Genomic DNA, 21,054 nt, shown 5'->3' on the forward strand with positions numbered 1-21,054 from the left:
TATAATGGAATACCGTCTCTGCTATTGGGGAATTCATGGTCTGATACATTGATAAATGTAGCTTGGTTATTGAATGAGAAGGAAGGTGAGTGTTACATGGTTGAGGACAGGACTTCAGTTACAGAAATTGTAACTGAAGGGAAAAAACAACAAATGGCACAACTCAGCCTTTATCAGGTGTCAGATACCATGTTAGCTAGGTATTCAGTGTCATTCTCACACTACAGGTGATAGAACCAGAACCCAAGGACATTTTTTAACTTGCTGGTACACGTCTAACACTGACCAGCAGCTTCGCAAGAAGTGTCAGGCAGTGGCTGACATCAATATCAAATGGGAAGAAAAAAAGACGCCTTTCCTCAAGGCCACTGCCTGGGTTTACGGTATCTGCTTACCTGAGAAACTGTGAGAAGAAAGGCAACGAATATTGTAACAGTCCAGCCATTGCCAAAGTGATATGGGATTAGCCAGGCCAGGACTTCTAAAATCAAGATCTGGGCGAGGTGAAGGAAGAAGAACCCAAAGTTAGCATCGAACATGTTCATAGCCTCTAATGTCCTCCGCAGTTCTTGGAAATCTTCCACCAACTGTGACTGTGAAATAAATAAGCAAACAAGGAATTAGTTCCTACAGAGTGGAAAGGGAACACTCTGAACATCATTAATAATTTATTATATCAATTAATATAATTACTATATTTATTTTATTAATAGTATTTTATTAGCATCAATAAATTTAATTGCTCAGAATTAAAAGCAAAAGAATAAAATGAACAACAAAACCTTTGAAGAAAGGTTATGATTAGTTTCTTTTTATAGTTTTGTAGAGAAGAGAAAGATGAGTAGTGACTTTCCACTGTTCAAACTGTTGTGGAGCCCAGTGATACTAGTTTTGGCAAGAGAGGAAGGGGAGGAATGGTCAGCAGAGAGAAATGCTAGCTCATTAGCGGGTGCAGAGGCCCAAGGACTTGGGCTATCTTCTACTGCTTTCCCAGGCCATAACAGAGAGCAGCCAGGACTCAAACCAGCACCCATATAGAATGCCAGTACTGCAGATGGCGGCTTTACCAGCTATGTCATAGTGCCAGCCACCATTAGTTGCCTTTAAAACCATATTATTTCAGGAATTGCTTGATCTCTGGTCATACTTTGGAGGACTTGATTGTCTATACAGTTCTGTGTTACCATGGTTATTGGTACAGCTTACAAAGTGCTTTCCAAGTCTTAAAGTGTTCAATACGTACAAAGGACTCTTTCATAGTAGATGATCAACAAAGAACATAGTTCACCTTGAATAGCTCTGAGGATCAATTTTTTCTTTTTTGAGAGATTTCCAGTAAATCACCAGAAACAAGATGTCTCTAGTGGCCTTGGGGTGTGTCTGCTGGTTACACTGGTTCTCATAAATGTATTGTGTATATATTCTTGTAAAATGCGAGCATTGGTTTACAAGCTTACACACCTTATCAGGGAGTAAGCATGGGTGGGAAGAAACATGTCTTGGCTTAACGACTATAATGGATATAAAACAGGACTCTTGACAAAATAACTAGGTTATGAGAAAGGTAACAAGCATGTACAAATGTGAGAAAGGAGAGAAATCGTAATAAAGAAAAAAAATGCCATGGAAATAATTTTCAAAGCCAAAAATCTCATTGCAAACTTCATTAATGTAACTTTTAAAGGATCCACTCCATACAAAAGTCTAGATAATCTCTCCTCCAAGTCTCCAATAACCTTGGAATATTGGTGGTCATAGATAAATTTTTAACTTTTATTTAATAAATATAAATTTCCAAAGTACAGCTTTTGGATTATAGTGGCTCCCCCCCCAATAACTTCCCTCCCACCTGCAACTCTCCCATCCCCCGCTCCCTCTTCCATTTCATTCACATCAAGATTCATTTTCAATTATCTTTATATACAGAAGGTCAATTTAGTATATATTAAGTAAAGATTTCAACAGACTACACCCCCACAGAAACACAAAGTGTAAAGTACTGTTTGAGTACTAGTTATAGCATTAATTCACATTGTACAACACATTAAGGACAGAGATCCTACATGAGGAGTAAGTGCACAGTGAGTTCTGTTGTTGATTTAACAATTGACACTCTTGTTTATGGTGTCAGTAATCACCCTAGGCTCTTGTCATGAGTTGCCAAGGCTATGGAAGCCTTTTGAGTTCACCAACTCCGATCTTATTTAGACAAGGCCAAAGTCAAAGTGGAAGTTCTCTCTTCCCTTCAGAGAAAGGTATCTCCTTCTTTGATGGCCCGTTCTTTCCACTGGGATCTCACAGAGATCTTTCATTTAGTTTTTTTTTTTTTTTTTTCGCCAGAGTGTCTTGGCTTTCCATGGCTAAAATACTCTCAGGGGCTCTTCAGCCAGAACCGAATGCCTTAAGGGCTGATTCTGAGGCCAGAGAGCTGTTTAGGACATCTGCCATTCTAAGTGGTCATAGATAATTTTAATCATTCTCTATTATTACTGGCCACTCCTTGGGTGTCTCCCAGCCTGGTCATTTGTCCTAATTCATTCGTTGTACAGAGCAGGGTGGCACCAAAGCCCAGAATAGATTATCGGTGAGTGACAGATACTGGACTTCAAACCTCCTGATACCCAGTTTTGTGCTCAACACTAGTATTTTTTATATAGAGCAACTTGAATATCTGCATAGATGTCCTAAAGAAAATGTATGGTAGACCTTTCTGAGAGACAAATATTCTTTTAGAATTAATTGATTATCTTTAGCTCTCATTCATTAGAGTTTTTTTTTTACAGAATTTTTTAAGAAATAATTAAATTTTTTATTACTTTCCTTTTTTAAGCTAACATCACCTGCTCCAAACAGTAAGAATATAACTGGAAGTTTGTAGATTACTGATAAAACCATGGATCCATGGTAATAGTACGTAAACTGTATTAAGCATTCATATGTTGCAAACACTGTCCTAAGTGACTTCACTTCAGTCATCTTCCCAACTTCTTATGAAATTGGTCTATTGCTGTTGCCGTTTTGTAAGAAGAAAAGCAGCAATGAAGAGGTCTGGAAGTGAACTAAACTCATAACTTGAGAAAAGCTTGCTGAGGGTGTGAGTTCAGGCTGCGTCCCCTGTGTGGAATGTCATGGGCCTGAGGAGATAGCCTAAGTGTTAATCTTAGATCTGCACATATCTGGGTCCATATCCTCAGATTCATCCTGATACCCTCTGTGAGTCTATCTCCTCCTTTCCTAAAGAGGGAATAAAACCTTCTCTATCTGCTTTATGATGGTATGTGGATCAGTAGTTTGTAAAAGGAATTTCAAAGGAATTCAGAATCAGGCCATATAAGTTGTTATAAAAACTAAATGGCCAAAAACATAATTGTTTGATATTTAGTAAAACATTTTTAAGTTGTAGGTAAAATCATCACAGTGAATTATTAGTCTTATAGAGACCCTGTTCTTTAGAAGACAGAATTGCATGGAGTCACAATGTTACAGGAAGAATGACATGCATTCTTGGGAATACCTGAAGAGAGGGGGTCAGAGAAAAGTGATTTACAATCCCTGTCTGTGATACACCAGAACCAGCCGTGGGAATTTCAGAAGGCAGCATATTCTCTCTGAATGATATTTCCAAAAGTAGTAAGAGTAGTAGTTAAGATATATCCACATCTTTCATTCAATAGCTATTCATGGAGTTCTTGCTACATATCTGATCCTGTGTAGGTAGGTTCTAAGGACACATGGTTAAGCAAGATAGTTATATTTTCAAGTCTCATGGAACCTAGTTTAGCAGGGAACACTGACGTAGACATTAAGTGCATAATTACAAGCAGTCACTGAAAAAAAAAATTATATGTGTGTGTTGCCTGGCATGAAATAGGTGCTTAAGAACATGAAATTACTGTTTGGTGCAGGGCCAAAAATTCCATTAGTTTGTATCACAGAGGACTAAGACTTCTGAGGTTCTAAAGAGGCTGGCATTGTTTTCAAAATATGTGGAATACACTCACTTACAGTAGCAACACTTATTCGTGGTTGTGCTTCCAAGGTTTCAGTTATCTGAGGTCAGCACAGTCTGAAAATGTTAAATGAGTAATTCCAGAAGTAAATAGTTCAGAAATTTTAAATTTCATTCAGTCCTGAGTAGCATGATGAACTCTCACACTGTTCCATTCCATCCTTCCAGGGGTTTGAATCATCTCTTTGTCCACAATGCATGTTGTCTGTAGTACCCACCATTGATCACTTAACAGCCAATTTGGTTATCTGATTGATTATCATGGTGTTTTCAATGCTTGTGTATAGGATTCAATTACTATTCAAAATTTCAGGAATCTACCGGGATCTTGGAAAATATCTTCTATGGCTAAAGAACAATGATTGTACTGTACTGTGGGCTCATCCAGGCAGAATGCCTAGTTTCTAGTAGAAAATAGTACAATATTCTCAAACAATGCCTTGTCCCCATCCCTCCACACACTTGGAGTCTGTGACCACACTCACATTTTTGTTTCTCTCCTGGCTGGGTTCTTCTGGGGCAAGCTCACCAATGAGCAGTGGCTTAAGGTACAACTGTACAACATCATGTTCCAGGTGCATGGCTCTGAAAACATCCTGTAAACCATGGAGATGGTTAGAGGCTTAGGAGACATGTTTATCCACATACAGGTTCCTGTCTTTATACCTCATCCTGTGCTTAGCCTGGGCGCTGGCACAGACTCCCATTACAGAGGATTTACTTCCAACTCAGGTTGATGTTATAAGTGGATGGATCAAAATTATACTGGGAACCCCGCTATGAAAGCCTCATTCTGGAGGCCCACCTACTGAATGCGTTACTTCTTTAGGAATGACCATGATAGCCAGATTCTCCTGGAGTATTGATGACATCACTGTTTTGTTTTGTTTGAGCACCAGAAGAAACAGTTACTTGACTTATGGGCCATGATGAAGCTTTAAAATCCAACATCAGTCTTGGTGTGGAGGTCGATCATACTACCTGAAGCACGTTGGCTGCATCTTGGTTCTTGGTCAAGGACCAAGTTCTCTTCTCTTTTCTAGAGAAGAACAGGTTAGACTGACAATTGTGGCTTAAGGTAAAGACATGAGAGATCAAGGGAGAGCAGCCCTTAAGCCCTTGGTTAAATTTGTCACTTAGAGAATCTTATCACTGTAAAATTGCTGTAACGATCTGTTCCAGGCCTTGGTGCACCAGGTACAGAATAGAGGTGACTGGCTGTATTTTTTAAGAAAGATTTTAAAAATTTATTTGAAAGGCAGAGTGACACAGAGAAAGGGAGAGGCAGAGAGAGAAAGAGATATTCCATCTGCTGGTTCACTCCCTAAATGACCACAATTGCCAGGGTAAGGCCAGGCTGAAGCCAGGAACCTGGAACTTCACTGGGTTCTACTAGATGGGTGGCCAAAACCCAAGTACGTCAGCCATCTTCTATTACTTTCCCAGGCGCATAAGCAGGGAGCTGGATCAGAAGTCGAGAAGCTGGGACTTGAACTGGCATTCTGATATGGGAAGCTGTCATCATAGGCAGTGCCTTAACCTTCTGCACCACAACGTCAGTCCCACCAGCTGTATTTTTATCTAAGATGCAGGTTGAGTAGCAATTCCATGTAGTAATGATAAGCAACTGTGGTTCCTATATCCATATCCCACCTAAGTTTGGAGGAGACTCTTCCCTCCCAAGAATTTTAATAATTCTAGGGGAAAAAGGATTCTCCAAGAGGGAGATTCTGGACTTCTTGTGATTATGGTTTTGGGGAGAGGGAGTGATTACAAATGAAGAAATATACGTAAAGTTGTAACTTGAGTGTATGAAACTCACACAATTCACTGTGGAGAGGTGGTGTTGCATAGTACTGGTTAAGAAAATAGGTTGTAGGCCGGCGCCGCGGCTCACTAGGCTAATCCTCCGCCTAGCGGCGCCGGCACACCGGGTTCTAGTCCCGGTCGGGGCGCCGGATTCTGTCCCGGTTGCCCCTCTTCCAGGCCAGCCCTCTGCTGTGGCCAGGGAGTGCAGTGGAGGATGGCCCAGGTGCTTGGGCCCTGCACCCCATGGGAGACCAGGAAAAGCACCTGGCTCCTGGCTGCTGCCATCGGATCAGCGCGGTGCGCCGGCCGCAGCGCGCCAGCCGCGGCGGCCATTGGAGGGTGAACCAACGGCAAAGGAAGACCTTTCTCTCTGTCTCTCTCTCTCACTGTCCACTCTGCCTGTCAAAAAACAAAAAACAAAAAAAACAAAACAAAAAAAAAAAAAAAAAAGAAAATAGGTTGTAACCATCTTCCTACATGTAAATTCTGGCTTTGCAGTTACTAGCAGTGTAATAATAGACAAGACTTGTCAACAATGCTTCTGCATTCTCTTCCCCAGATGAGAGTGATGATAATAGGCACTCAATTCACTAATTCAATAATTAAATGAATTAATTATAATGCCGATTGGCACATACCAATTTTGCAATACATATTGGCTATTTTTCTGCTATGTATACCTGTAGTGATAAGAACTTACCACATACCTTATCTTCAATTCAGAAATTCAGTTATTTTCTTTTTCTTTTTTTTATTTGACAGGTAGGGTTACAGACAGTGAGAGGGAGAGACACAGAGAAAGGTCTTCCATCCACTGGTTCACTCCCCAGTCAGCCACAATGGCAGGAGCTGTGCCGATCCGAAGCCAGGAGCCAGGAGCCTCCTCCAGGTCTCCCATGTGGGTGCAGGGGCCCAATGACTTGGGCCATCCTCCACTGCTTTCCCAGGCCATAAGCAGAGAGTTGGATCAGAAGAGGAGCAGCCAGGACTAGAACCAGCGCCCATATGGGATGCTGGAGGTGCAGGTGGAGGATTAACCTCCTGCGCCACAGCATTGGCTCCCATTTCAGTTATTTTCTTCCTGTATCCTAATGCCTAATATAGAGTGAGCTCTGAGTTATTTTAGTGAATATCATGAATTCTACATTTTCAAAGCCTGAAGTGACTTCAAATTTACCAGGAACTACCTATAAGCCTACTTGAAAGAAGATGCTCATATAATTAATAAATTTCAGTAGAACTCTGCAACATCAACTCCTTAGATTCACTTCACCTAAGGGTGTCTGGATGCAGTGATGCAAAGAGGCTGTTATCTGTTAGAAAAGGTCCAAGCTCCGGGGTTCATCCTGCTTCTGTATACTTTCTCTGACCATATGGTTTCAAAGGTGGCTTTTAATATTTCACATCTCTGATACTAAAACTTCATTTCCTTAACCAGGTAGAGTGTGATTTAATGATTAAAAAAGTGATTAAAATATTTCAATATGATCCAAATGGAAAAAAAAAACATGTTCTGCTTATCGTTTTGGAGCAGATTGGATGAGACATATCCTGCTGGGTTGTGATCAAGGTGCAGAAGAATGTAAAAGATTGCAATTTCATCTTATTCCGAGCAGCCATCTAGAGTCTTTTTTTTTTTAACTTTTATTTAATGAATATAGATTTCAAAGTACAGCTTATGGATTACATTGGATCCCCCCCCCCCCCAATGACTTCCCTCCCACCTGCAACCCTCCCCTTTCCTGCTCTCTCTCCCCTTCCATTCATATCAAGATTCATTTTCAATTTTCTATATATACAGAAGATCAGTTTAATATACATTAAGTAAAGATTTCAACAGTTTGCACCCCCATAGAAACACAAAGTGAAAAATGCTGTTTGAGTACTCGTTATAGCATTAAATCTCAATGTACAGCACATTAAGGACAGAGATCCTACATGAGGAGTAAGTGCACAGTGACTCCTGTTGTTGCCATCTAGAGTCTTGAAACAGTTTTTTGAGAGTAACATTGTCCTGGTTTCACTGTTTCTTCAGATCCCTAGGAAGGTTCATAGGTTCATACTATGACAATAGATATTAATAAGCTACAGAAGTTTTTAGAATAGTGGGTATGCTAAGTGAATTATTTCCATGCATTAGAACAAAGGACTTTAAATAGCTTTAAAACCTTCTACTTAAAAGAATTTCCTGACAGAATCTGGATTCCAAGTAAGTTGTGAAGCCTCCTTCTTGAAAGGCCTACAAAAACCAGATGCTATCATCAACATTCTGGGACAAGACCATCCTGCTGAAGAAAGGAGAAGGGATGAAATGATATGGAGAAGAGGATAGTGCCAGTGTTTATAGCATGAGTCTTATGCACATGACAGTCTGTGGGTGGGCTCATAGCCATCACCTTCCTTCTGTGAGGACCATCACTTCTGTTGTACAGACAAGGACAACAAGTCTCAATGGGGAGAGATGTCTTGCCTTGAAATGTTAAAGGCAAAAGCAGAGCCAGGATTTGAACTCAATGCATAAAGCCATAAAGGCCCATTGCAGCCTTAACATGGACAATTATTTTTCTGAAAGGCTTCTCAAGAAAAGAACAATGATAGATTGCTTTGGAATGATGCTAAGATCAGTGTGGACCTACTGGACAGAAGGTAATGATGTTTCTTCAACTTAGGCTTTAGTCACATGAAGCTCTTTGCCTACAGCTCCATCCTACCTCCCTAGACTTACCCTTTGCTTGTTATCTTCTCTACTGGAGCCTCCCGTTCAATAATCATCCCCTGTCCCTCTACACATTCTCTTCCCTTTCCTTCACCACCTTGTCCATTTCCTCCTCATACAAGGTCCTCCTCACCCTTCAAGATCCAGGTTAAGTATTGCCTCCACTAATTTACTTAGGAAAGTTACTCATCATCATCCTTGGGCTCTTCTGATGTTTTTTTCCTAGAGGTTTTCACATTATATTACAATGAATCTGTATCCTTGTCCCTTCTTTAGTGGCTTAAAAAGTTTTTGAGCACTGGGTCTATGTATATAATTAATCACTATAGTTTATGCCAATGGCTGTGCCTGGAATATAGCATGTGACCAACACATGCCTAATGAAAAAGGGAAGGTGGGTTGATAGAGCAATTTTATAATGAGTTGGGATAATCGATGTGTAAGGCTCAGAGGATACAGTTATTAAGCACTACCATCTTCCTACCTTCAGAGTCTCTATTTTTTGACTTTTTTCTGTTTTTGCTATTTTGGCATTTCCCATTTTCATTATTTAGACTCTCCCCTTTTTTCAGATTTATCCATTTATTTTAAAGGCAGAGCCACAGAGAGAAAGGGAGAGAGAAAGAAAGATGAGAGAGAGAGAATCTGCTGGTTCACTCCCCACATGGTCTCCACAGCTAGAGCTGGGTCAGTCTGAAGCCAAGAGCCAGAAGATTTGTCTGGGCCTCCCAAATGGGTGCAGGGGCCCAAGTGCTTGGGTCACCCTCCACTGCCTTCCCAGGCACATTAGCAGGTAGCTGGATGGGAAATGAAGCTGGGAGGTGAACTGGCACCCATATGAGATGCTGGCATCACAGGTCAAGGCTTTGCCAGCTACGCCACACTGCCAGCCCTCTAGTTAGCCTTTTGACTCCCTTTTCATTCAAAAACCCCATTCCTTAGCTTACTCATAAACTCATCTTAAAACCGATTATTTACAAGATAGCATCAACACAAGAAAGATGCAGTTATCAGTTTGCCTTGACAAATATATTGGGAATCATGCTATTTTTTTTTTTTTGCTGTTATTTTTGGGGGATGGAGAGATGTAATTTACTATAAAGGTAGTATGACTCCTATCAGAAGAGAAAAGTAGGTAAAGTCAGAAGGCTGAGATAATATTCTGCTATTGCAACTTAAATGCTGCATATATGTTTTGCTCTGCATGAAGACACTTGACCTGCAATCCACTGGGCATTCCCCTTGCCAAACTGTGAGACTGGGGGCTATAATCATCCAAAAACCGTGCCTTTCTTTATCCACAGTAAGGCACATTGTAGGATAGCAGAAGAGTAGGCTGTTTCATATTGAACAAGTTAATTTCTCTGTATTCTAAATGTAGACAATACTATCCAGACTGCCTCATGGACTCATTAATTCTTGCATTCATTTATTCAGTCATTCTAAAACCTACTGAGGACCAACTTAGTGAATAAGAGTTTAGGCTTTTGAATAAAACATGAATAATTGCTCACAACTCTCTATCCTTATCACTTCATTCAATTGAAGCAGTTGAAATTTCCCATGAGAACTTCACTAGGGGACAAACATAAATTTAGAAAATACTCATGGAAAATGTATGTAGTAATGAAACCAGATAATTAGGTTGTAGACCTTGATTCAGTCACCTCACAAAAGCTCACGAGAAAATTCTCTACCCAACCACAGATCAAGACCCCCATTTACAGACTATTGGGTAATTTTTCTTCTGCTTCCAATAGTCTGGATTTCTCTTTACCCAGAGGAACAAGAAGAGGGTCATTTTCCCACTGCAACTCATTCAATTATTTGGAAAATTTCATTATTGGAAGTTCTTCTTTACATTGAATTTTTTCCAACCCAACTTCTGTCCCCCTTCTCTCTTTGCTATACTCACTTTCTTGTCCCTCTCTGTCTCTCCACCTTCTCTTCTAACCCTACACATCCTCCTGGCTCCCCTATCTTGTAATGGACATCATTACTCTGTTGCCCAAGTCAGATATCCTTACGGCAATTTAGACTCCTTCATCCTGCTTACTTATCCACACTCAGTCTCGACAACTATTATCAACTGTCTACCATCAAAATCCTTCTCCCTGATGGCTTCTCCATTCTTGCTGTCCTTGCCTTGTTTGGGTCTTCAGCGAATTCTCCGAGCTCTATTCTGATCTTCATGTCGACCAATTCTTACCATTTTCATCTTTTAGTTAACTGGGAGGCTTCCTTTTCAGAAAGTCATCATCTCCTCATGGCCCATTTTCATTTGTTAGCCCTTAGACTTCCTTATCTTTCTCCTCCATCTATTTTACAACTAGAAGCACCATTCAAGTGAGAACCAGACCATTTACAAAATGTTAACAACACAGGAAAATGCAAGTATTACCCATTATTTCTTCCCTTTCAATAGCATCTGAGAAACATTGGCTTGTTTTTGTGATGTTGGGGTGGGGAGCAGTGCTGTGCTAGGTGAGTATCATCACGTGTATGTAGTAGAAGGAGAGGCAGCCACACAGCAAAGGTAAAATGCAATCCTCTTGGCTCAAGCACTCAAGATAATTTCCCCTCCTCCTTTTTTCTCTTTCCTGCCCCTCTTCTCCCTTCATCTTCTCTCCATCTTTTTCTTGCCTCATTGTAATGCCACGATAGTTGTATTAATTGAGCACGTACTTTGGCCAGCATTGTGCTAAACAAAGAAAGTGACTAGTTGGCTGGGTGCTTTCTGGAGATATGGATCATATGTGTACTCCACCTTTGTACACGCCCTCTTACCCGCTGCCCCAGCCTTGCCTGTGTTGGCCCTACTTATCCCAAGCCACATGGGAGACTCTTTGCCTGAAGTGGTTCATACTGTTTTCTTAGACAAACTTGTGGCCAACTATTTATTCACATGTATTTCCCATCATCAAATGCTTTGCAATACTCATTTTAATGGTTGCAAAATAGCTCATCATACCTGTACTTCTAATATAATCTATATAATCAAATTTTTTTTTGAGTTTCAGGTTGGCTCTGCCCTTTTCAAAGTGACAGACTTACACCATAGCTGTTAGTGCAGTGACAATAATTTTAAATTATATAGCATGAAAACAACCAGATAACTCCAATCTGTGCATGCAATAAGAGCATGCAGGTTTATTTTTCTTAGTAAAATTTCTTGGATAACATTAAATTCCATCTCAGAGGAGTGAGGAAATCTGTTCACCTTATATAATAAACAAATTAAAATAATTTTTAAAATTATAACAGCTCTTATTTTTTGAGAATGTAATCTGTGCCAAGAACTGTAAGGAGTACTTCATTTTCTCTCTACTGACTTTTGTGACAATGCCAAGAAGAAGCTATGATTATTCCCATCTTTTAGATAAGATGAGACTCCAATAACTTACACAATCTTCTCAGAGGTTCCCTTTTTGCCCAGAGGTAAACTAGACTTAATTCCTTCCCAAACTTGTACTTTCAGCCATTAGCCTGGAACCCTAATAAGGGTTTCAGAAGAACTGACCGCATGAATGAATGAATTAGTGACCCCATGGGACAGACTACTCAGGTATCAGTATCTACCTTTTATGAGTCCCGGGAAAAGAATCTCTTTGTAAATAAGAAAAGGATGCTCCCTCTGGGCAGGTGCAGCTGTGGGGCTGGGGCTGACACACAGAGACTGCACTTTGGTCCATATTTGCCATTTAGAGGACCACCTGCAAACACCTCAGAAGCTGGGGAAAGAGTACTTGAATTCCAGCCCTCTGCCACTATGTTCTGTTCTTCACTACAGAGAGTGATGTTTCCTTATCACATGCTCCTCTGGTAGCAGTCAGATGACACCAAACATCATCAGGTTTTCTAAGCCAATGGTGAACAAACAGCAAGCACCAGTCACACTTCTGAGACTGTATATGCCTGTGATGTCAATAATGATAGCTACAATTTAATGAAGTTTTACTGTGTCTGTCATGATGCCAAACACTTTACATACAGGAACCATACACCAGTCAGATGGGTAATGTCTTTCTCATTTTGCAGATGATAAGTTGAAGCTCTGAGAGCTTGGATAACTTTCTCATACTCACTAACCAATTCTGAAGCTCAGGATCTTTTGTGCCCTGCGTGGCCATGGAGTTCCAAGATTGCCAGAATTTTCCTGGAACCCCCACTCCTCATTCTTCTTGAAACATCTTTCCTTGGAAAATCTTTTCTCTGAAGTCTTTCAGATTTACTTTCCTGGAGTCTAAGACAAAACGAATCCTTGATGGCCTGGGTGTTGATCTTTAAGGTTGCTATTATATTGATCAATTCCTTTTCCTGACTTCCGGGAGATGAACAACCATCAGCAAATTACAGCAGTCTCCCCTGGCTGCCTCACACTGAGTGAGACTATCAGTTCATTTCAGGATGCTTAAAGGTCCATGTCCTCGACAATACATCATTTGAGTTAATTCTGTGACTGATCAATATTTTCTCTTAGTTGTGAAAAGACTGATCCATATATTCCCCGAGTTGTGAAAAGTTGAGTCTGTAGTTTTTTTTTCCCATTTCATATTTGCTAATTTTTTCCTTGTTCTCATGTAATGGCCCTTCCAAATACATGCAACATCTCTTGCTAAAAGCCATTGTTCATTTTCTCAAAGAAAGGTTGAACTTTTTTTTTTTTTTTTTGAAAAATAGCATCTGACAGTGTTGAGGGTATAGAATATAGAATGAAACAGAAAGATGGGGGAAGAACAGAGGCTAGACAGAGAAGGGGATGAGGAATTTCTATGCTGTTATGTGTTAATTTTTATGACCTGGATTTAGTAGTTTAGTTCCTCTACCTCTGTTTCCTCATGTGCGCAATATGGAAAATAAAATTCCCAGTTGAGAGAAATCAAATGTTATGTGGAATATTCATATTTTAACAGGATTTTTAAATGCACTTAAGAGTCTGGGAGAACTCCTTATCAAATATGACGTGGAATTTTTGTGTTTTTTATATATATATATATATATATATATATCCTTACATATATCCCATAGTCAAACTACAGTCAAATATCACTACACTTATCAAATATTAAGTGGAATTTTTATGTTTTTAATATCTATTCATATATATATATATATATGCCATAGTACAAATCTACAGTCATGCTAATTTTATTTCAGAATCTGGCACTGTCACTTGCTGATGGAATGACCTATTATTTACCATTTGACTATCAGCCACTTCATCTGTAACACATGAGTAACATGTAGCTTCTTCATGGAGAGGTTTAAGTGAAGCAGAGCATTTGAATTTGCCCGTGAAAGTGGTTGTATCATCTGTATCCCACTGAAGGAGCTACAGGAAGCAAAGGAGGTCTTCAAACTCTGAAAATGCAGGTATTTGTTGGCTATCATCCTCATAACAGCATTTTGATGACACTGGGTGAACTGCTTATTTTCTTCAGACACTGTAATTGTAAGAGTCTTAGAATTTCTATTTGTGTGCAGATACTCTTTCCCCCAAGTAATACTCACCAACTTGCAACTGTCTTTTTGCCAGACAGGGGCTCACTTCAAAGCAAAGCAAAGCCAAACACCAAGAACAAAACCAAACCCAGAACAGACAAACATGGTATTCACCGTCAATGCCTGAGATAATCTCAAAGCCCATATAACAATAGCTGAACCGTGAAACTGAACCTGCTTCCTGATTCTTGCTAGATAGGAATCCTGAAAAATTGGTTTGGGAGGAGATGAGTGACTGTGGAGCCTGAACATGTACTTGAGTGCTTTTGGGAAGACAGCCAGGATCTCAGGCACTCTGTAGCTCAGAGAGAGAGAGAGAGAGAGAGAGAGAGAGAGACTTGGACTTCCTTACCGTGGCATCTTCCCCGGCATAGTGGTTGAGGATCCGGCGCCCACCTGGATGCCTGTCAGCCCAGGCTGTGACATTGTAAACCTTACGACTGATCACCAGCCACTGGTCCGAGTCCTGATTGTGTCTCTGGATCTCCTGCCAGGTGTACAGGTTGAGACTTTTCCTGGGCTCCTTGCACTTCCCATTTGCCTCTTGCTTAACATAGACCTCAGCTTTCCCATTTGCCTTTGGTTTCCCATTTGCCTGGTGATTTTCACCCAGGTATGGCTGACTCCTTCCTACCACACTCCCATTGCACTCGAGTTTTTCTTCAAGCTTCATTGCCCTTGAATCCCTGAGATGTCTGGCTGACTCCTGAAATAGCTAATTCTCTGATTGGTTCCTAAAATGACCACTTTTCTTCCCTTTCATTCTAACGCAGCATGACCCCTAGAAAGAAGACTTTGTAGTCTACTTGCCTCCTAATAAGCCCCACAGTGAGCCCCTCCCCAGCCTCTGGCTTCTCTTAGTGTCCTGAATCTTTTCTGCCCTGATGGAGGCTCCACCACCTTTCTCTCTTCACTGCTTTCCCGGCTGGCTGGCCTCAGCAGCATCCTCCTGCATCATTAAATGTGCCTTGGGAAAGAGCTGGGGCCAATGACAGTCTGGCCCAAAGTTGGGACCTGCCTCCAGCAGGGAGGGGCTGAGCTCTGGCTGTGGCTCCTGCCCTGCATCTGGGTGGGTTGGGTTCCCGTGCTCCCTGGTGCCTGTGAACAGACTTCAGGATTTGCTAATTCAGCTTGTGAGCACAATCCCTCAAAATCTCCAAGATGATATGAAAGTTTGCTGGACTAGGGACATATTCTTTTGACAACTGTCATTTCCACCAAAGGTTTTTAAAATATTTCGCACATTTTTTTAAAAAAAGAAATATTTAGGTTTTCTTTAACAAGAACAAAGCTAAACAAAAAAAATCGTAAGCCAGTTTTTTCTCATTTGCTTTGAAAGCTGTAAATCTGTCAGCATGCCTAAAGGTAACAACAACTGACATTTGCGAGAACACATGATGGCTTACAAAGTCCTTGTCACATGTTTTATCTGATTTAATCCTTGCATCAATCTTTTGAGGGAGGTGCTGTTAGTGCACCACATTCCAGGTGAGAAAACAAGGGCCAGAATCACGCTGCAAGTGAAAAGGAAACTGGTTCAGGAGTCCTCCTGTTCTGGTTCCAGATGCCAAGCCCTCTCCATTCTATTCCCTTTTCTTACGGTCCAGGTATTTCCTTTTCTTCTTCTTTTCCTCCTTCTCTTCCTTTTCTTCCTTCATCATCTTTTAAAAAAGATTATTTTCATTTTATTTGAAAGACAGTGAGAGGGAGGAAGGGAGCAGGAGATACACACATGTGTATACACACATAGACATATATGTTCACACATACATATATGTACACACACATATATATGAAAGAGAGAGACAGAGACAGAGACAGAGATAGGATTTTCCATCCCCTGGTTCATTCCCTAAAATTTTAGCAACAATTGGGGCTGAGCCAGGTGGGAGCCAGGATCCTAGAACTCCTTCTGGGTTTCCTACATGGGTGGCAGGGACCCAAGGACTTGAGCCATCACCTACTGCCTCTCTGGGTGCAGGTTAGCAGGGAGCTAGATCCAAAAGAGAGGAGCCAGAACTCAAACCCAGGCACCAGGGTCTGGGATGCTGTCACCCCCAGTGGTGTCTTAACCTCCGTGTAGCAACTTGACATGGTAGTGTAGAAACAAAACAGAGGAAGATTCTGGGGTGGTCGTGACAGTGGTGGTGAAAAAGGGTCTTAATTTGAAGAAAAGAAGCTACGTTAAAAACAGAAAAAAGCACAGGTCTGGTGCTGTGGCATAGTGGATGAAGCCGCCGCTTGCAGTGCCAGGATCCCATAGGGTATTTGGTTTGAGTCTCGGCTGCTCCACTTCTGATCCAGCTCTCTGCTGTGGCCTGGGAAAGCAGTAGAAGATGGCCCAAGTCCTTGGGCTCTTGCACCCATGTGGGAGACCTGGAGGAAGCTCCTGGCTCCTGGCTTCGGACCAGCTCAGCTCTGGCCACTGTGGCCAACTGGGGAGTGAACAAGTGGATGGAAGACTTCTCTCTGTGCCTCTCCTTCTCTCTCTGTGTAACTCTGACTTTCAAATGAATGAATAAATCTTAAAAAAAAAAAAAGCTACATTAAAAACAGAAAAAAAATTTAGGATTCATCCTAACTAAACACCAATAATTCAGTCCAAGAGTTATTCTAGCGTTATTTATAATTATTAAAATTCAGAAGTGGGAGCTGGTGTAGTAGCATAGTGGGTAAGGCCTGACCACCTGGGATGCCTGCATTCCATAGGGGTGCCAGTCAGAGTCCTGGATGCTCCAATTCTGGTTCAGTTCCCAGCTGTTGTGCCTGTGGAAGCAACAGAAGGTGGCCTGAGGCCCTGGGCCCCTGTGACCATGCGGAAAACACAGAGGAAGCTCCTGGCTCCTGGCTTCAGTATGGCCCAGTCCTGTCCATTGTAGACATTTGGGAAGTGAACAAGCAGATGGAAGATTTCTCTCTCTGTCCCTGTCTCTTTCTCTCTGTGACTCTGCCTTTCAAATGGATGGAATAAATCTTAAAAAAAAAAAAAATCTTCAATGTTAATGAGAAAACCTGCATTAATTATGCATATATTGAATATTATGTGATTAAGAAGTCTTTTATTAAAAGTTATGGCATGAACTCAAAGAATAGCAAAGAATTAGTCAATGAATTGCATTAACTGCATGACATGTGATTAGAAGCAAATATGCCCACATGTTGGATCTCCTTCGATTGTAGTGTTATTCAGTATTATTTTCTTTTTTAGTTTTTAGTAGAAGCTCCCAAGTTCCTACCAAAAAAATGAGGGTCTTTTTTTTTTTTCGACAGGCAGAATGGACAGTGAAAGAGAGAGAGAGAGACAGAGAGAAAGGTCTTCCTTTTGCCATTGGTTCACCCTCCAATGGCCGCCGCGGCCAGCGCGCTGCGGCCGGCACACCGTGCTGATCCAAAGGCAGGAGTCAGGTGCTTATCCTGGTCTCCCATGGGGTGCAGGGCCCAAGCACTTGGGCCATCCTCCACTGCACTCCCTGGCCACAGCAGAGAGCTGGCCTGCAAGAGGGGCAACCAGGACAGAATCCGGCTCCCCGACCGGGACTAGAACCCAGTGTGCTGGCGCCGCAGGGTGGAGGATTAGCCTAGTGAGCCGCGGCACCAGCTGGGCCTTTTGTTTTTAAAATTGGAAACCAAAGAAAGAGAAAGCTTGGATTTTTGAAGCTAGGTGTACCTGGGATCATATTTCAGCTCTATCATTTATCAGCTGTAGCATATCAGCCAATTTATTTTGCTTCTTTGGGCTTTAGTAGTTTTCTATCTGTAAAATTAAATGATTCTTGGGATTGCATGAAATTAATGTAAGTGCCATGGTATTTACAGAAACCTTCAGTTGTTTCCATGAGCCCAACATAACACGTTCAATATTTGTAGGTCATATGTGTAAATTCAGGGTAGTTCCAGACTTCAGGAAAAGTAGCTTTGAGAGAAACAATCTGCTTGGAAGTTTGGTCGGGGCAAGTCAGTGGTTTTCCCAGGGGGAGTTACCTGGCACTTCATGTGAGCTCGAGATATTGTCATGTTACATTATTGTATCACACAGATGTCTTGATGGGAGGGGTGTGTATCTCTGTGTTAGAGTAGTTAAAGACCTTCATATCCCTCATAGCCAAGCATGGGTAGCATAGCTTTGTGTCCCCAGTTATGGAGAGGACTTAGAAAGTATTCATAACAAGGGTTCTCCTAGCAAAAGTCCTTGGTACACTTGGCCCCGACCAGTGTTCCTTTTTGGAATGGATGCAAGTCACAAGAATATGGGTATATGAGGCTATATTCCAGTCTTCCCAATTCTTGGAGGGGTATGTCCCACTGTATTAGAGATTAAGTAAATATGTTATGATTGCAAAAAGATGTGTTGAACTTAAAGATTCTTTTAAGGATAAGATTCTGAGATGGAAGTCCCACAAAGAGCCTTCGAAAAGCTTTTTTTTTTTTTTTTTTTTTACCAGTGGAGGGTGAATCATTCTGCCACCTATTGACAAATCCATCCACTGAGCCCATATGGAGTGGGCTGGCCTTGTGACTTCAAGACTTTTCACCACCTTTAAAAACAATGGAGGCTTTGGACATCATTACAGAGCAGGATATCAGAGTAGGAGTTACTGTAACTGGACTACGTGTCCCTGGGCCAGGCCACTTTGATCTTCAAAATGCCAGTGCCCGCCACTTCTCAGCCGGAAACTAGCCAGAGGCATCATTTTTCTCCCAGCCATCAGGGACTTTCTTTCCATTACATTATTGACTCATCAGGAATTCATTATTTTATGGTCGCCGTGCTAGATAACTTGGAACAGAGAGATGAACAAAATTTTCTTTTTTGCTATTTGGAGGGCTGCTGAAAACAAACAAAACACATCCTCAACCTTTTCCTGCCCCAGGTCCTGAGTATTTATTTTTTTTTGTAGACAACTTGGATGGCCGGTGTTCAAAATTCAGAACTTCCATGTCTAGTGCTGTGAACTAGCACCTTAGCCTCTCTGTACTCCAGTTTCCTAGTCTCTGAAATAGGGAGGAAGTTAGTAACACTAGTATCTGATGGATTTCCTATTGTGAAAACTGAGTGTAAGAAAATTCATATGAAATGCTGATGAGAACACCTAGAAATTGTCCATAAATGCTAATCACTAGCATTCCTCTTTTCAAATTTTATATTCAAAACTTTTAAATGACTGTTTTCTATAATGGCTGTGCTAATTTACACTGCCTCTCAGCAGCATGTGAGAGCTCCCCTTTCTCTCAATCCTTGCCAGCATTTGTGAGCTATGAGTCAGAACAGTGTCCAGTGACAGCAAACATTATTGCCAGGTACTGAGTCTTTACAACATTTCTGTCTTCCCAAAGGAAGTGTGAAGGCAAATTGACAAATGGACAAGAACAGTGGGCAGACACGTACCAGATCAGTAAATAAAGTGGGAAAAAAGTGTCAGGTGTAGAGCACAGACTGTGGAAATGGCCTGATCTGTCCTTCCCCCGCGGACAAGGGCTGGGTTCCATGCACCTCAGCTGTTATCACTTTGGCTTTCTCTTCTCCAGGCTCGTTGTCTCCTTCTAATTCAATAAGTGAGCATTCTCTGGCCTCGCAGTCTCATAAGCTGACCAAAAATGATAAGACGTATGTACAATCCCATGGACATGCCCTGAAAAGCAGAGCATTTTTTTTTTTTAGGTAAAAACCGAAGTCACTGAAAAAGATATTCTGCAGCATGCTTAGACGCCGGGGTCCTGAAGATTCAAGCTCTATACATAATGGAGGAAGAAGGTCTTTGAAGCCAGAGCCCAAAGTGTGCAAAAGCTCTGATCTAAGCACCAGCGGAACGGGTCATGCCTCTTTTATGCTATTTCCTACTTAAAAGCTGTGCATCTTTATATGCAGCCTGTTCTCTCTGGACCTCTGAATTGCGTATGCTACCAGGTCTGCTTGTCTTTAAAAGGCTGTTGTGAGACTCAAAGGAAATGTGGAAGCCGGAAGTATGGCTTTAAAGAAGAAACGTGTTTTTATTGGACATTGTGCAAGATTTTCCAAGTTCTCCATGGGAACTGTTTCACCTATATCCTCTGTGTCACAGAGAGAACAATGTAATTACTCTTTTTAGTCATAGAGCCATGTAGAATATTGCATTGTGTATTAGGGGATTTGATTTGATTCTTCCTTTGATTCGTGATCTACTTATCTGTTTATGCAGTAACTTGGGCTCTCGGGGAGCTGACATTATATAAGTGTGTTTGCATATGTAGCTATCAGTATAACTGGCCAATCTGCTCTGCGTTAGATTTCTTTAAGGCACGCCCTGGCCCTGTGTGTGTGAGTGACTGTGTAAACTGCACACCCATTTTTCTCCAGGGCATTTGTTCTGAAGCACTACTTTATCATTTCAACAAAGTTTCAAAAACACCCCAATTACCCGGTGGCTAGGGCCTTGGCTTAGAAGAGTCTCATTGTCTGGAGGCAGAAATTCAGGAAGAACTGCTTCAGCTGGTCGCCTGTCAGCCTGTGATTGGCTGGCCGTGGTCCTGCCACGGGCAGGATTCAAGTGGGGCAGCACAGCCTCCTTTTCTCACAGTCGGGACACAGTCATTCACCGGTGTGGTCTCAGTGGCTGCCTTATCTCGGAGGCAGGAAGAAGAGAGGAGAAAGAAGAGGAGATTCAATTCTGACATCCAAGAGTGCAGGGATGTGTGGCTGTTTTGTTCATTGATGTGTTTGTAGAGTCTATCATAGGATAAAGTTCTCTCCAAATATTCGTTACATAAGTGAAAAAGGGCATGAATGAATGATGAAGGGTATAGGGTCTAGTTTCAGGGTTAGCAGTGACCTTGGCCAAGGGTGTGAGAAAGCAAAGGGAAGGGATATTTGTAAGGCATTTGTCATGCACCCTTCATGTTTACTGATCTCATTTTACTTAATTCTCACAACAGTGGTGGGTGATGGGTGTGATGAATGTTACTTCTTTTAGAAGGAAAATGAAACTCAGATAGATTAAATATCACGCCAGGGATCACACAGCCTGAGATTGCTGGAGATGGA

The 21,054-nt window shown here is 41.5% G+C and overlaps 1 protein-coding gene across 1 annotated transcript in view; it reads right to left on the bottom strand.

The window, feature by feature from the left end:
- The window catches only part of LOC100356345 (fatty acid desaturase 2-like protein FADS2B), a 37,229-nt gene extending 22,249 nt beyond the window's left edge, over positions 1 to 14,980 (bottom strand). Inside the window, exons 1-3 of the mRNA XM_002708962.5 lie at positions 14,389 to 14,980; positions 4,495 to 4,605; positions 396 to 593 (exon numbers count right to left, since the gene is read on the bottom strand). Of these exons, the coding sequence (XP_002709008.1) occupies positions 396 to 593; positions 4,495 to 4,605; positions 14,389 to 14,709 (630 nt within the window). The 5' untranslated portion in view covers positions 14,710 to 14,980. The remainder of the gene's footprint in view (positions 1 to 395; positions 594 to 4,494; positions 4,606 to 14,388) is intronic.
- Positions 14,981 to 21,054: the final 6,074 nt, after the last annotated feature.

Source organism: Oryctolagus cuniculus, chromosome 1 (genome assembly GCF_964237555.1).
Source record: "Oryctolagus cuniculus chromosome 1, mOryCun1.1, whole genome shotgun sequence".
NCBI classification, from domain to species: Eukaryota; Metazoa; Chordata; class Mammalia; order Lagomorpha; family Leporidae; genus Oryctolagus; species Oryctolagus cuniculus.